The 14,033-nt window shown below is 39.8% G+C and overlaps 2 protein-coding genes across 13 annotated transcripts in view; one reads left to right on the top strand and one right to left on the bottom strand.

The window, feature by feature from the left end:
- LOC105251757 overlaps positions 1-14,033 on the top strand; it is a 40,574-nt gene that overhangs the window by 26,104 nt on the left and 437 nt on the right. For 3 of the 8 annotated variants that reach the window (XR_002192575.2, XR_002192576.2, XR_003123319.1), the window contains 3 exons: positions 4,086-4,230; positions 11,514-11,789; positions 12,048-13,868. Coding sequence is in view for 1 of the 8 variants with exons in the window: in XM_025412228.1 (XP_025268013.1) it covers positions 13,604-13,868 (265 nt within the window). In the remaining 7 variants the exon portion in view is untranslated. Of the gene's footprint in view, positions 1-2,714; positions 3,613-4,085; positions 4,231-11,513; positions 11,794-12,047; positions 13,869-14,033 lie in introns of those variants that run through there. The other 5 variants (XR_003123318.1, XR_003123320.1, XR_002192578.2 and 2 more) reach the window with 5 other exon arrangements.
- LOC105251765 (protein vestigial) overlaps positions 1-14,033 on the bottom strand; it is a 42,440-nt gene that overhangs the window by 13,024 nt on the left and 15,383 nt on the right. For all 5 annotated transcript variants that reach the window (XR_003123317.1, XM_011258754.3, XM_025412225.1 and 2 more), the window contains 2 exons: positions 754-964; positions 500-658 (listed from right to left, as the gene is read on the bottom strand). Coding sequence is in view for 4 of the 5 variants with exons in the window: in XM_011258754.3 (XP_011257056.1) it covers positions 500-658; positions 754-964 (370 nt within the window). In the remaining variant the exon portion in view is untranslated. The remainder of the gene's footprint in view (positions 1-499; positions 659-753; positions 965-14,033) is intronic.

Consider the following 14,033-nt stretch of genomic DNA (forward strand, 5'->3'; position numbering starts at 1 on the left):
TGATCCTCGGCACCTCGTAGTCGGGATAAATGCGGCCTTAAACGACACCGATATAGACGAGCTTGCCGATCGCTTGCCAAACCCGCTCGCGTGCTGACAATCCTCCCTCTTATCCCACCCCGCCTCCCATCCTATCTTCTGCGGTCGGGATGTTCCCTCTGCTCTTTTCTTCCCACTCCTGCCCGCGTTTTAAGCTCGGCGCGAGTACGACAGGCGAGTTACAATTGTCACGAGGCTTGTTAGCCTTGTCGCCGGCTAATGGCGTACTTTATTACCCGCCTCAGAAACGTTTCTCGATGTTGCTCGATTTCATCGAGATCGAAAAGATGAATTCTGATGAACGAAAGTGCAAACTTTAATCTTTTTGGAGCCCTCAAAGTAGCCGTAAGTTTATAATACATGTATATAAAAGTATAGATGTATTTTTTAAATAAGTTATTCGTTTTCTTCAATACAAAAATGAATATTTAATTGTATCTAGATACATGTATTTACTCACCCTTTAATTTGTCGTGAGCGAGGGCTCTCTGAAAGTGTTCCTCGACTTCCGACGCCGCGTCGCCTCGATAATGCGTAAACACTACGCAATTTGCATTAACGTATTGCGCTGCCCTCTCGCCGTCTTCGGAGTCCTCAGTGGCGGTACCAGCACCTACGCCTGAATTAGCCGATTAAAATGCATATTAAATAGATATTAAAGTAACAAGTACACACATCAAACTAAGAACGATTTCAATTAATCATCCGTCTTACCGTCTGTCGACCTGTCATCGTCTAGTGTTCGCGAGGGTTGCGAGGTGGTGGTTGCGAGGGGTGGTCGCGGTTGCGGCGTTGGCCTTGGGGATGCGGGACTTGGCGCGGACCCTACGGAACCCGCGCTGCTCGGCTGACCTTGAGGGACACTTCCGCCGGTGCCGCAAAGCTCGATACCAGCTGCTTCCAACGACCTTTGATGGACATTCAGCTGGAATGAGACGCGATTCATAACATTAATCTCGCGTGCAATATTATTGATCTTTAAAATGTTATTCTTTACTCAGATTTTTTAATGTCTTTTATTCATTTCGATATTATAATCCTGATTATATTTCTTGATTTTATATGTGACGATCATAATAGTTATATAATAGTTATATACATAATAGCCTTATTGTTAGTAAGATTCTAAATTGTCAACGAGAATAATCAATGATTTGCAGCAGAATATAATGCAGTATCACGGTAAATTTTGGCTTTCGAATTAAAGGTATTATTAAATATGATATTTGATGATTGAATATGATTATTAAATATGATTAAATATGATTATATATATATATATATATATATATATATATATATATATATATCTTGATATTATATCTATATATTTTTATATCTTATTAGATTTTTGTACATGTTTTTTTAAACAAATTCTACAATTCTCGTGAATGTAATTGTAAAATTCTATTTGATATAATAAGTTTTTATCGATCCTAATTCTTTCTCTTTCTCTCTATATACTCTATATACTCTATATACTCTATATACTAAGTTTCTTGATTTCAAGTTATAAAATAACATAAATTACCAGTTATCTTTTTAGTCAGATATGATGAAATAAAAATGAAGAATTTGTAAAGAAAAATGTAATTGCTTGTGTAACTCATGCGTGCTGTTTATCGGTTATTAGGTTAATGATATGGCTTAACCGGTTAGCTTAAGACTTGACCAATCATTAATGATAACTATTTAACCGGTTCAATTAGTCGATACAATTTGCACAATCGTTATGACTAGTTAACTGTACTAATAGCAGATCAAAAAGCGAAAAAAATCTACTACAAAAAATTTTGATCGAATTCTGGAATATGAGAAACTAAAGATTGTTTTAAATAATCCGGAATTTTTTAAATCGTTTTAAATGTTTCTTTGAGATTCTTTAAATTCAATTTTAATTTCAAACACTTAGAATTTTAAATCTTCACGTTTATAAGGACTTGAATCGAACTTTTCGAAATTATAATTTTGCAATTTTAAATTTTCGTCGATTTCTTCGATCATTCTGTATCCTCTAGAACGTCAACATCTCGTCATAATCGATCGACGAAATTCTCGAATGGCAAATCGTGCGAGCCAAGGTGAAACGTAATCGCGACGATCGCATTGCTCGCGTGACGCAGTGATCGCGATGATGGGACGACAAGAGAAATATGAGCGTGTAAATACCGGTGCGTTTTAACGGCGATAGCCGGGATTTTCCGCGTGACATCGAGGCCATGCGTTTTCTCGCGCGCTATAAAGAGAATGTCGACGACGGGAACGGCGACGAACGGTGGCCCATTGACTTCCACATTGTCGGCACGCTCACAATTCGACATCGCAGCGGCCTACCGATTCAACTCTTTCGATCGTTGCGTGCATTCTTGAAACGAGCATTATTCTTAAAGATTAGGTGATGGCACATACGTGAAATGCCCTGATTTTTGAAACAGAAATAGACGAAATCTGAAGTCGAGCTTTCCTTGCGTAAGATTAATTTAAAAAATGAGGAATGTTAATGCATTATAAAAATATTTATTATCAGAAACTATAGTTGACGAATTAAAGGATGGAAGAATTAAATAAATTACAACATTTCCTGTCCGCTATAAATTAATTTCGACTGATGGGTATATGAATTTACATTGCTGTTTTACTACTGGTTTTATACGTAGATATATTTTTTAATTAGTTTCCCGATGTTGCTGAGGCAAGAATGCGTATCGATGTCTAACAAATCACTGCGAATTGTGCTTTTCCTGCCCCCTCGTCGGCGGTATGGACGACGAGACGAGCGTTTCGTTCGCCACCCCGCCAATTACGTGCATGCATCAGCGATGCACGGAAATAAGCTGACGCTGATGTATGTGCCGGTCGGCGGAAGGGTGTGCGGGACGAGGGTGAAGGAAGCGATGAAGAAGAGGAAAAAGACGAACGACTACGCCTCCGAAAGAGAAAGATGTTATCGTTATCTACTCCAATAAACTCGGACTCGACGCGCTTCATGGTGCAGTATATCACCGTCCTGATTCACAAAGTGATGACGAACGATGACCCGGAGTAGGCGTCGTCGAATGAAACTATATTCGCTTGTCATCCGCGGCCTTTGCGACTGCTGATTGGTAGGCGGTTCGCGATGAAAGGCGGAGTAGCTTTATAAACTCGGCACACATAACTACAAATATTGTCGGACACTCGCGTGATTCGTTTACGGCGAACGCGTATTCCCGACGATTACATTAGAAATAACGAGCATTATATGGTACAGCTAAAATAATGTCGCTTGATTTTTAATTAGGATTTGAGGACGATCAATCTAATTATGCACCGTGTTTACTTCGCTGAGCAAAATTATAGCGAAATAAATACATAAAAGAATCTCAAATCGAGGGATTATTATTTTCTGTGAATTTATCGGAAGCTTCAAATATTTTGTTGACGCCCGTTCAATCGATGCCCGTTCAATTGCGAAACTCACGTTCGCGAGGACGAAAGCGCGCGTAGGAGATTAAATCAAGGGGAGCTGCGGGTCTTCCATAGATTACCGTGCCCGGTGGAACATCCAGCGCCGGTCGACCGGACGACAATGTGGTAATTAATTGAAGCAAGACCGTCCCCGACAGCCCCTCTTCCTCTTTTGCTTTTTCTCTCTTCTTCGCCTCGCAGCCAACAGGCAGTTCTAGCCGAAAGAGAAAGAAAGAAAGAGAGAGCTGCTCGCGGCCTTTCAAAGCATTCCAAAGCGCGAGTCCGCCCGTTCCTCTCCACAGCCTCCGCTCGCTTCTTCTTCTTCTTGCACCCTCTCCTTTCCTCCCTCCTTCCCTCCCGCGTTCCCCTTCCTGCCGGTGTCGAGTCATTTCACGAAAGGCCTGAGAGACCGCATCTTTATTTCTTTCCCTTTTGTCTTATAGATCTGAGACCTACGATATGTATCTTAGGATCTTTTAGCTCTCATAGATCGTAGCTCCTGATCCTCATTGGTTTCAAGAGTCCTTGTTTGAAGTTCACTGAACCGAACGTCACTTGATTCTCCTGCTTCTCAACCTGTTAATTTTCACGTTTCACAGATGTTCCATGATTCTCTTCATCGTTCAAGGGTTTAAGGTCGACGTCGTCGTATAAAGCGGCGGAGGGAGGGAAGAAATGTGCAAGCTGATACTATTTATCGTCTCGCGTGGGGTACGACGGGCAGCCGAAGGTGGTAACGAGCAGGTAAACCCTTTAGTCAAACCTGGACCGCGCGTTTGCATTTATATCGCCAACCGGCGATATTATTCACGGCGTGTATCTTTGCGGCGGAGCCGCATTAAGCGGATACCGGCGCGCTTCTTTCTTGCGGCGGAATACCCTTATCAGCGGGTGGCACACCGTTTACTCATTTGTGGACGTCTGGTAGCACTTAGCTGTTATTATGAAGCGAAGTCCCGCGGGAGATAAAGCGAATAGTACACACTGAAACCAAACGATTAGCTGGAATTGCGAGGCGCGCAGGAATAGCGAACGTGGGAAGTAAAGAAGGAATAGGATGTAAAGAGTGCAAAGGACTCTCCCGAGATCTGGGAAAACGAGGGTCAAGAATATTGAAAATAAAATATCGAGTGTTCAGAGATCGTGATTTTAATTGTGAATCATTTAACACGCTGAAGAAACTTGATAAGTACAAAAATCGAGAATAATATCCAGAAACGGTTTTAATAAATGAATAATATAAGATATATAAAATAATAAAATATAAAATAAAATATAATAACATAGAACATATATAAAATATATGTAAAATATTATAAATAAGTCACAATTAGAAGAAATTAAAACAGAAGAGATTGATAACCGAAATGATAACGTAAATTCGCTTGTTGTACTTTGAGGTAGCATCGCGTGCTTATAAGATCCACCGCAGTGGCGATCGATCAAATCAGAAATCAAATCAGGAATTTCAGGCATCTAGCGACATGATGTTGTTTATCTCGAGACGCATTCGCAATCGCGAAGACACCCCGTTGACACCGAAGGAAGACTGTCGAAAATATTGTCGCGAGGAAACGTTACACGCGTTTCTACGTTATCTTCTTGCATGATCGGTCAATGTTTTCGCATTCGTAAGATGCTAATAGAGACGAGCTAGGTACTTCCTAGAGGAATCCTTCGATTGACACGTTTATCGTCTTTGCCAACACAACGTTAACCGATAACTGTCCGCGAGAGTCTGTAAATCGTTCAATTAATTAGCGCGAGGTGCAAGTATGATCGAAATGATGCGTCGTTAAATGCCGATTGGAATCCGGATCTAATTATCGACTTTACGATTATACTATCGGGCGAAATTCATAGGGTCAGTTTATTCGGGTAGCATCAGAATTTCCGCGAGTATGATATTTTCTGTACAAACGATAACGCTTATCGTTGCATTGCTTTCAGTCTGAATTATCATGTCATTTAGTTTAATTGATAATTTTTCCCATTGCATAGGATTTCCCGGTAACGTGAGTTTTGATAGAGTTTTAGATTAAGAAGAATTAAATGCGGTTCAAATACGATAGATAAGATAAAAAAGAAATTTAAAAAGTTAAAAAGAAACGAATAAAATTTTTGATCTGAAATAGAGATTTAATTGTTAAAGAAGCAAAAATCTAATTTCTTACTATTAATTTTTTCTTCTTTCCATTAAGTCTCCTAAATAAATATGCTTTAAGGAATTTTTTGAACTAGTAGAATTATATCGAATCGACATAGTAACGTCTGGTGCGATTCCGCTGTAATTTGTCGACGAAATCGCGGTATCATCCACCTGGCGAAGCCGCTAATGAACTAAATTTAAAAGCGAAGATAGCCTCGATGGCGTGGCTTATCGATAGAAACGATCCCCACACTCGGACTCCTCTCATCTTCATGGAAGATAGGAGAATCGCGTCGATGAATGGCCGTGTCTGGCAAACAAATTGCAAGATACGCCATGGCAGCTTGTTACCGGCTCCCTACTCCGCACCACTCGTCCTTCATCTTCTTCGCATAGGATAATCTTTCTCAGCCATTTTGGATTACTTTCCGATAAAGAAAGAGAGAAGGAGTCAACGATAAGTACAAGAGATCAAAAGGAAGAGAAAATATCTCTGTCATAATTATTTCAGCGGATAATTATTTTTTTGAAAATTATTTCAATTTTGCGACATCAATTCTGAATAATCCTAAATAATTCTGAAAAAGTCCTGAATAATCGCTTTTATGTTTATACTTGGTATCGCACTGATTAAGCTTAAAACGTCAATTGATTTATAAATTCAAGATAATATATAAAAGATAAAAATATATAATAAATAAGATAAAAAAGGATAGAAATCTGAAAATCTAAAAAACATAGAGATACTGAGATGTTGAACTTTAGCCATAAATATTCAAAATTTACAACAAAAGGATAATTAAAATCCTAAAATAGAACATAATGTCACTGTCAATTTCAGGATCAATTTCAGGAGATATCTCAAAATCTAGAAACGCTGAGGAGTCATAGCGAAACGCAGAAGAGCGCGGCAAGTTTCACGGCAACGGTGAGCACAGCTGGGACGTAAACATCACGTTTTTATTAGACAACATGTGCTCAACCGCGAACTTTCAATAAGCTGCCGAGGTACATAGTAATAAGCTGGTAATGGTCCTCGTCGGCGAGAGTATAACCCACGGACGCTGCGGTAGGTAGCCGTCGTTACTGGTCACCATATCGGATCAGGTCTGATAAGAGAGCGTTAAAAGCGCCTCGCATCTCAGAACCTTCTCACCGTTTACGTCTTTTTTTTTTCTTTAATCAGAGATCGACCTCCAATTCGAAGTTCTTCGTTATATTTTTATCTATTCCGCGGCCAGAATTTCGAAACTGAAAGCAATCTTTAGACGGAAGCTTTTAAGCGACATTGTCCGAAAGAAAATAAATCTATCGATTTTAATTATTGAAATTAAATAATATTTAAATTTAATTCCATTAAAATAAAAAAATATATTAATCTTGATTTAATTTATTTTTTCCTTTCTTTTCACTTGTATTTTCAAAGATAGTATGACTAGAAGTGAACAATGGATGCTGAAATACCTTCGAGAAATTACGAGTACATGCGAATAATAAACTGCCGGATACTAAGACGTAACCGATCAGATTTTACGAATAATTCTCGTCGATCGTGTCGGCACTCGCGTTTTTCTGATTCATTATAGCGGCGAATGAGCCGATCCGGAGATCGAGGAACGCGATCCACGGCGGCGCGACTCGATTAATATTGAACGCTCGACGACGACGACGACGGCGCGAGGCTACTGCCAATCGATCGAACTTAACTTTTCTCGCATAACTCGGAAACTTCTTCATCGCATGCTGCGGATCAATCATTTTTTTCCGCGCATCCCATTACCCCCGATGCAAGGATATTGAGGACACTCGCTCGACTCCGTCTCCGATGCAGCGAGGACTCTTATTACGTCGAACAGAAAAACTCCCCGTGTTGATAACTAGTCAGGTGTCTTTCTTTTAAAGTACAATTGGAAGAACATTTTAAGAAATGAAGCATTTAAAAAGAATTGATAGACACGCATGATAAAGGATCTTTATCATTTTTTTTTATTTCTTTCATAATATCGAGAAGAAGCGAGTGTCGAAAATATTCGATATCGATGTCTCGATTCGCCATGAATATCTCTGGATCTCCGCGTGTCTCCGCGCGGAATGCGTGCTCGCCGAGAGCGGGCGCGTGCGTGCGTGCGTGCGGAATAGCGGACGCGAAGCGTAGCGATGCGCGTGTCGCAAAGAATGGCGATCCTAGACTAAAAACAGAACAGCTCCAAGGAATGCAACGCATTGCGGCACACCTTGCTGCCGGCACTTGACAGCGAGTCCAACACTCGCACGGCGACGGACTTACGACTCGATCATCACGTGACGCGTGTGAGATATGGCAAAGTCGCGCCAATAATTGTCGCATATCCCGACAATTCCAACGACTTCCTTGTCGACCAGCACAACATGTTACTTTCCGCCAGATTACAGCGACAAACATTGAGGTGATAATAACTCTCACCATCATTTCATATAAAAATTTTATTAATAATTTGATAAAAACATTTCTACATAATTTATAGTGAAATTTATGAAATATTTAAAATAATGGAAGGTGCGTCTATTATATTATAATATAATAACAATGTTTTACACTCTTTTCATTTCTTTTTATAAAAATAATTCCACTAGAATTTCTTGCCATGCGATTCATATTTGTATCTATCATGTGCGAGTCGCGTGTTCTTTTCCATTTGCCGTTTCAGGTACGTTCCATATGTGATACGTCAGTGTTCGGCAATGTGGAGGCAACTAGGTTGAGAAATCTGTGCCGGGTAATAGTGTCCGGTTGCCGATCATAAATAACAACAGGTCGCGTGGCTTCCGCGATTCTGCGAAGCATCGGCGACGATTTCGCTGCATAAAAGCGCGCGACGCGTAGCGATTAATTTTCGCGGACACAAATCACGCTCTCAAGGATTCCTCATCTGATCGATCGATCGACCGGATCAATGCGGTAAAACGAAAGTAAGCGGACATAGATGCCGACAATAAGAATTCTTCGAGCTGTTTGCACGAATGTTGCATGATGATTTGCGATTTTATTGTTCACGTCATCATTATCATCATGTTTTAATAATTATGATGTTTACCAAACGATTATTCTAGCGAAAATTATAATGGAACAATTTGCAATTATGACTTGAAATTTTTTTTTTTTTTTTTTTTTTTTTTTTTTTTTTTTTTATTATTTTGTATTTTATATTTTAATTATATTAGTTATTTTTTTAATTTTGTAAAGACTTATTCATTATTAAATTAATTAATATTAAAAGTCGCGCAAAATGCGATTTGTATCCGTCTCAACTTTGAAAATTTTATCTGAAGTATTTCTCGCAAAAATGTTTCAAAGTCGACGCCTATGCTCCTGAAGGGAAAGAAAAAAGGCAAAAGGCGTCTCAATGGCGACACGAGCCCGCTCCGTGGAAACTGGCTCTCGAGGAAAACCTCATTCAATTCAATTCTAATGCCGCAGCAAACAGAATCGAGTACTCGATCTCGAGATCGCGGCCTGGAAGCTATTGCGCTCGGCATTTACGGTCGTTCCGAATGATGAGAGTATTCTCACTACGTGAAGATTGACGGGGAATTGTGATTTTTAAAAGGAATCCGGAAGCTAGATTCCTGGAGAAGTTACATCTTCAGGTTCACCTTCGTAGATAAAATTCGCGGAATATGTATAAAATATGCAAAACGAATGCAAACTTCAAGGAATCTAAAGATCAAAGGGGAATATTGTGAATTTTGGGGGTGAAATAGTTTTCGTAAAATACTTGTAATAAACGTTAAGGCATCTGTAATGTTTATTGTAGTATCGTAATCGTTCCAGATAGCTCGCGTCGAATCTGGCATTCGGGAAATGCACGATCGCACGATCTTCCTTAGAGTCGGCGGCGCGTCTCATCGCCGTTATTAACATTAACGTACATTCATTACATCCACCGCACGCCGACAGGCAACATTGAAGCTCGTCGACGTATTAGCGAATCTTGCGGAATGCTTATGATTTTACGAGCCTCTTTAATATGCGTTTAGCTTCCGCCGGTAGCTCGGGCTCGCGATGCCTCCGGCTTTCTTCTCTCTCCTCGCGGCCATATCCTGCGACTGCCGCCTCCTCGGCATGCCTCCGTACGACATTTTCTGTTTAACCTTTGAACCCCCTCGAGCCCGGGGCGGCAAGTGCATTCCAGTCAGAGGCGACGATCGTTCAAAAATCCAATCCACGAGCTAGGAAACATCTATATCGAATTCACGGCGAAAAATAGAGCGGTCCAATCGTAGCAGTTATCTGGGCATAGTCATAATAATTTGCGATAAAAATTTTTTTTCGTAGAAAATTATATATTTTTGAAATTATTTTTTTTTTTAATTTTTCGTAGATTTTATTTTGACGTATTTTTTAAATCATTGAATCTCAAAATACTCAATTTTAGAGAGGCAAATATTTGAAGATTCATTTTCTTCAAGGATCGAAAAAATTTAGACAACTAAAAACTTTTATATTTGCCTCGATAAAATTCGAGATATTGAAGCTAAGTAGAAGACGCTCTGTCGTCTCGTTTTCAGCAGTACATAGGCGATCATGGTTCACCATAGAGGAATTATGGACGAAATGCCGAGACTTTTCGCGGATCATTTTTCACTCCCATAATCGCTCGTCTCATCTCGGCACTCGTGACATTGCACTAGCTGACAGTGACGAATCGACAGTCCTCGAGTCAATCCTTGAGTCATCGGGCAGCGCCAGTGTCTTTCTGTCCGTCGCGTCTCGTGACTAATGAAAATGTCCTGCTAGATCGGAAATGAGAAATAAGAGGAATCATTTTCATATTGTCTTTCGCGCGATTGCATAGCGATTAACGATTAGTGATACATTGAGATAAGTTTGTGCCGGTTTAAAATAGACAAGAAACAAAACAATATACGATATGTATGGATATTATCTTGGATTCCTATATTTTTAAATCTGATAATGATAACAAAAATGTTTATTTATTAACAATCAAATAATCAATAAATGTGTCGATATTTTTAATTATCTTAATTATTATATCTTTTAGACCAAAATTTATAAAATAATGTTAAAATACAATAAAAAATATAAAATAAATGATTACAATTAACATTCATATCGTAAAATGATTTCCGCTATCTCTTCGGGGTAAATAATTTCGTTAAAAATGCAAGTCGCGGCTGCCATTCTTGTTGGAATGCGCAGACGCGACACGGTAATTGTGAGACACACGATATAATTGCACATTATAATTGTCCCTTTGTTTCTTCAATTACATGTCTAGACTGACGGTTGGCATGTACGTGGTTAAAGAGAAAAGAAAGGGAATGAAACGCTTCGTTGGGAAGAAGAAAAAGCAAGGCGGCTGCTAAAAATTTATCTTGGCTAAACATTTTTATAAATTTATCTTTCTCTTTTTTTGCACAAAAATATTTGCGTTAAAAAATAAAGAAATAGAGAAAATATTGCCTAATGTGAAACAAAAACCTATGAGTTTCAAGCTGATTTTCTTAATTGCTCGAATTCTGCGTGCAATTATAGTAATTTCACTTTCTTATATTATTATTGATTATTTTATCTTGTAAAATATTATTAAAAGATCGATTAAAATATTTTTAAAAAAATTGACATCTACAATAAATGAATAAATTATTTTTATTGAAATAAATCAAATTTGATTGTTATTTTAACAATCATCGACATTTGTTAATAATTTTGCAGCTTTGCGTTTGAAGCTCGATTTCGCGGATTTTTTGGAATATTGGTTCTTTCGATTCATAACTTGTTGAGTTTTAGAATTCTTGGATCATCGTATCCTAACGCGCACGATAATTCAATGAGTTAATCTCCGATCAATTAACAGTGAATTCTGTGTTTGCGCAGGTACTTAGGTAAGAATTTCAATTAGTGGACGAGAGAGATGGAGAGGAAGGGACACGATCGAAGACTAAGACAATTAACGGAGAGTTCGCCGAACACAGGGTCGCACTTCCGGGTTTTAACGAATCAACTGCAGATTAATCGAATTCGCGATTTTCTTTATACGCGAACTTTCTTCCTCTCGATTGAGTGTCAAACGAGTAGCCGCATTAACACATAATTGAACCATCATTGATTCCTCTAACTAAGCATTCATCGAGATATGCCGAGAGTTCATACGTGAGTATGTATCTTAATTTTTTTGTATCAATTTGAGAAATTTTCATGTCTCAAATTTAAATATTTTTCAACGCAATAAATATTCTCTTTGCCTTTAATTTTTCTTACACTAGAACATAGGAAAGAAATTAAAATATTTTAATATAAATAAATAAATATTTTAATATAAATAATTTATTTCCCAGGAAAATATTGCATCGTTGATAACTGATATGGTTGATAGAATTGTATCGCTGTAGCAATATTTTTTTATTATAGGCTTCTTACTAAATGATAAGTCATTTCGATGAGCGGCAAGAATAAAGAAGATGCAGAGGAAAGTTTTTCGGCGAAAATGGGGAAATTTGCTGGCTGATGAAGCGAGCGGAGGAAAGTTTATGAGCCCCTCCAGATGAGCGGCTAATTTTTAAACAAAGCCTAATTTCCGCAACTTCATAACATAGTCGCGGTCGTTATTACTTGCCGGGATAATAAATGATTATTACGCCATCGCGAAGAAAGGGCAGGATGGAGATGCGAGGGTGAGACGAAGGTGGGTAAAACGCTTTGATGTATTCTCGCTCGGGTGGAGGCAAGCCGAGCGACAAACTCTTCGATATTCGGACGATGAAGAGCACTTTCTCGTCGTGGGGGGAGATCGGGAGGCGCGGATGCTTAGAGCCCTTCCCTCCCCATCCACCCTCTAACAGCTGATTACCCCTTCCGCGATCCTTCGTGGCAAATATTTCGAAGTGTACGTTGTCAGATTGCACTTTCATTGTGCTCCCGCTGTCTTTATAATCTCGATGTTTCCTTGCGTTCTCAAAATACACGGCTCTGTCCCTCCCTCTCAATCTCTTTCTCTCTTTCTCACCCTTTTCCTCGCCGACAGGTCGTCAATGAAATAGCTGCGAGCGGTGCTGCGAGACACGTGAAATTGATGGAAGTATGCGCGCTGCACGCATTCCGCTCGGGTTTGCCATCGAGCGGAGCGGAGCGGATTCGCGCGAGCACCTACGACGACGATTCCCCTGTGCTCTCTGTTCTTTATTAATGAAGGTACATTCCCGGCGAGATTCGCGTCCCTGTTCGCGGCTGGATGCGCGAATCGCGCGCGGACGAAGAGACGAGGAATCTCGCGCGCGGAAATCAACTCGTTCGCGGGAATGAATGAAAAACAGATGGGCACGAGCAGAACCGAAAATCCATCTCTCGCTCTCGCCTTTTGATCCTGAACGGGGGCGAGATCAGGCGAGGCCGCCATACGCATTTTAATGTCGACGGCTTTGAATACATCCAATTACGAAGTGTGTTGCGGTCTCGCGAGTTATTCGCGTCAGCCAGAATCTGCATCGATCACGTCGCAGCAAGCCGCTAACAAAAGTCGAACGCCGACCAAGTATTTTGTCAAGAGTCTGACGCGCGCATTCGCGTTTATTTCCTCTTACGTTTTAATACGAATAATTAAAGACAAGGATCCTACGAGCGAAAAATCTTAACTGAATTTTTTTCTTCGATCGAAACAAGATAAAATTAGACAATTAAGATACATTGCATCCAGTTAGGAGAGATTAAGAACTAGGTAATTTATTATCTAAAACGCAACATTTTCTCTGTTTAGGCGGAGGTTGATGCATTCACTTCTCTCACTTAACTTCGAAGGTGAAGGGTCAAAATTTCACGGCGAAGGAGTCGACACTTTATCTTCCTGGGACAAACTGGAGGGAAAGAGATGAGAACCAAAGAGAGAAAGAAAGAGAGAGAGAGGGTGCAGTTTCGGCCTTCGGGCCCCGCGGAGACCCGCTGCGCAAAGATGTACGGATAAGGGGATATAAATGGGCCCTGGCCGCAGTCCGAGGGCAAATATAGACCAGGATAGGACATCAAGAGGAAAGGATTCCCGATGGGCCGAACGGGACCGAATAGCACCGGTATGGAAATGCGATCGGCCTTTAAACGTCGAACCGCGCACAGCTATGTTAATTCCCGCGCGTGTTAGCCAAGGTGTAACTTCTGTTTATCTTCGTATCGGTCTCCGGCCAGATTTAACGAATACGGACAGACCACCTTCAAGAAACGAGAAAATCCGCATCGTTCACGGTAAAATCACATAATTTCTTCTGTATGATAACATCTTATTTCTCTTTGAAGAGAGATGTAAAGTTTCCAGGATATTTAATATATTCTGCGATTGTTCGGCCTCATTACATAAATTTAGATTTCAGCTATAGAACAATCAGAAAATTCTTTAATAGATAATAAAAA

Source organism: Camponotus floridanus, unplaced genomic scaffold (assembly GCF_003227725.1).
Source record: "Camponotus floridanus strain SB8 unplaced genomic scaffold, Cflo_v7.5 scaffold49, whole genome shotgun sequence".
Classification (NCBI taxonomy): domain Eukaryota; kingdom Metazoa; phylum Arthropoda; class Insecta; order Hymenoptera; family Formicidae; genus Camponotus; species Camponotus floridanus.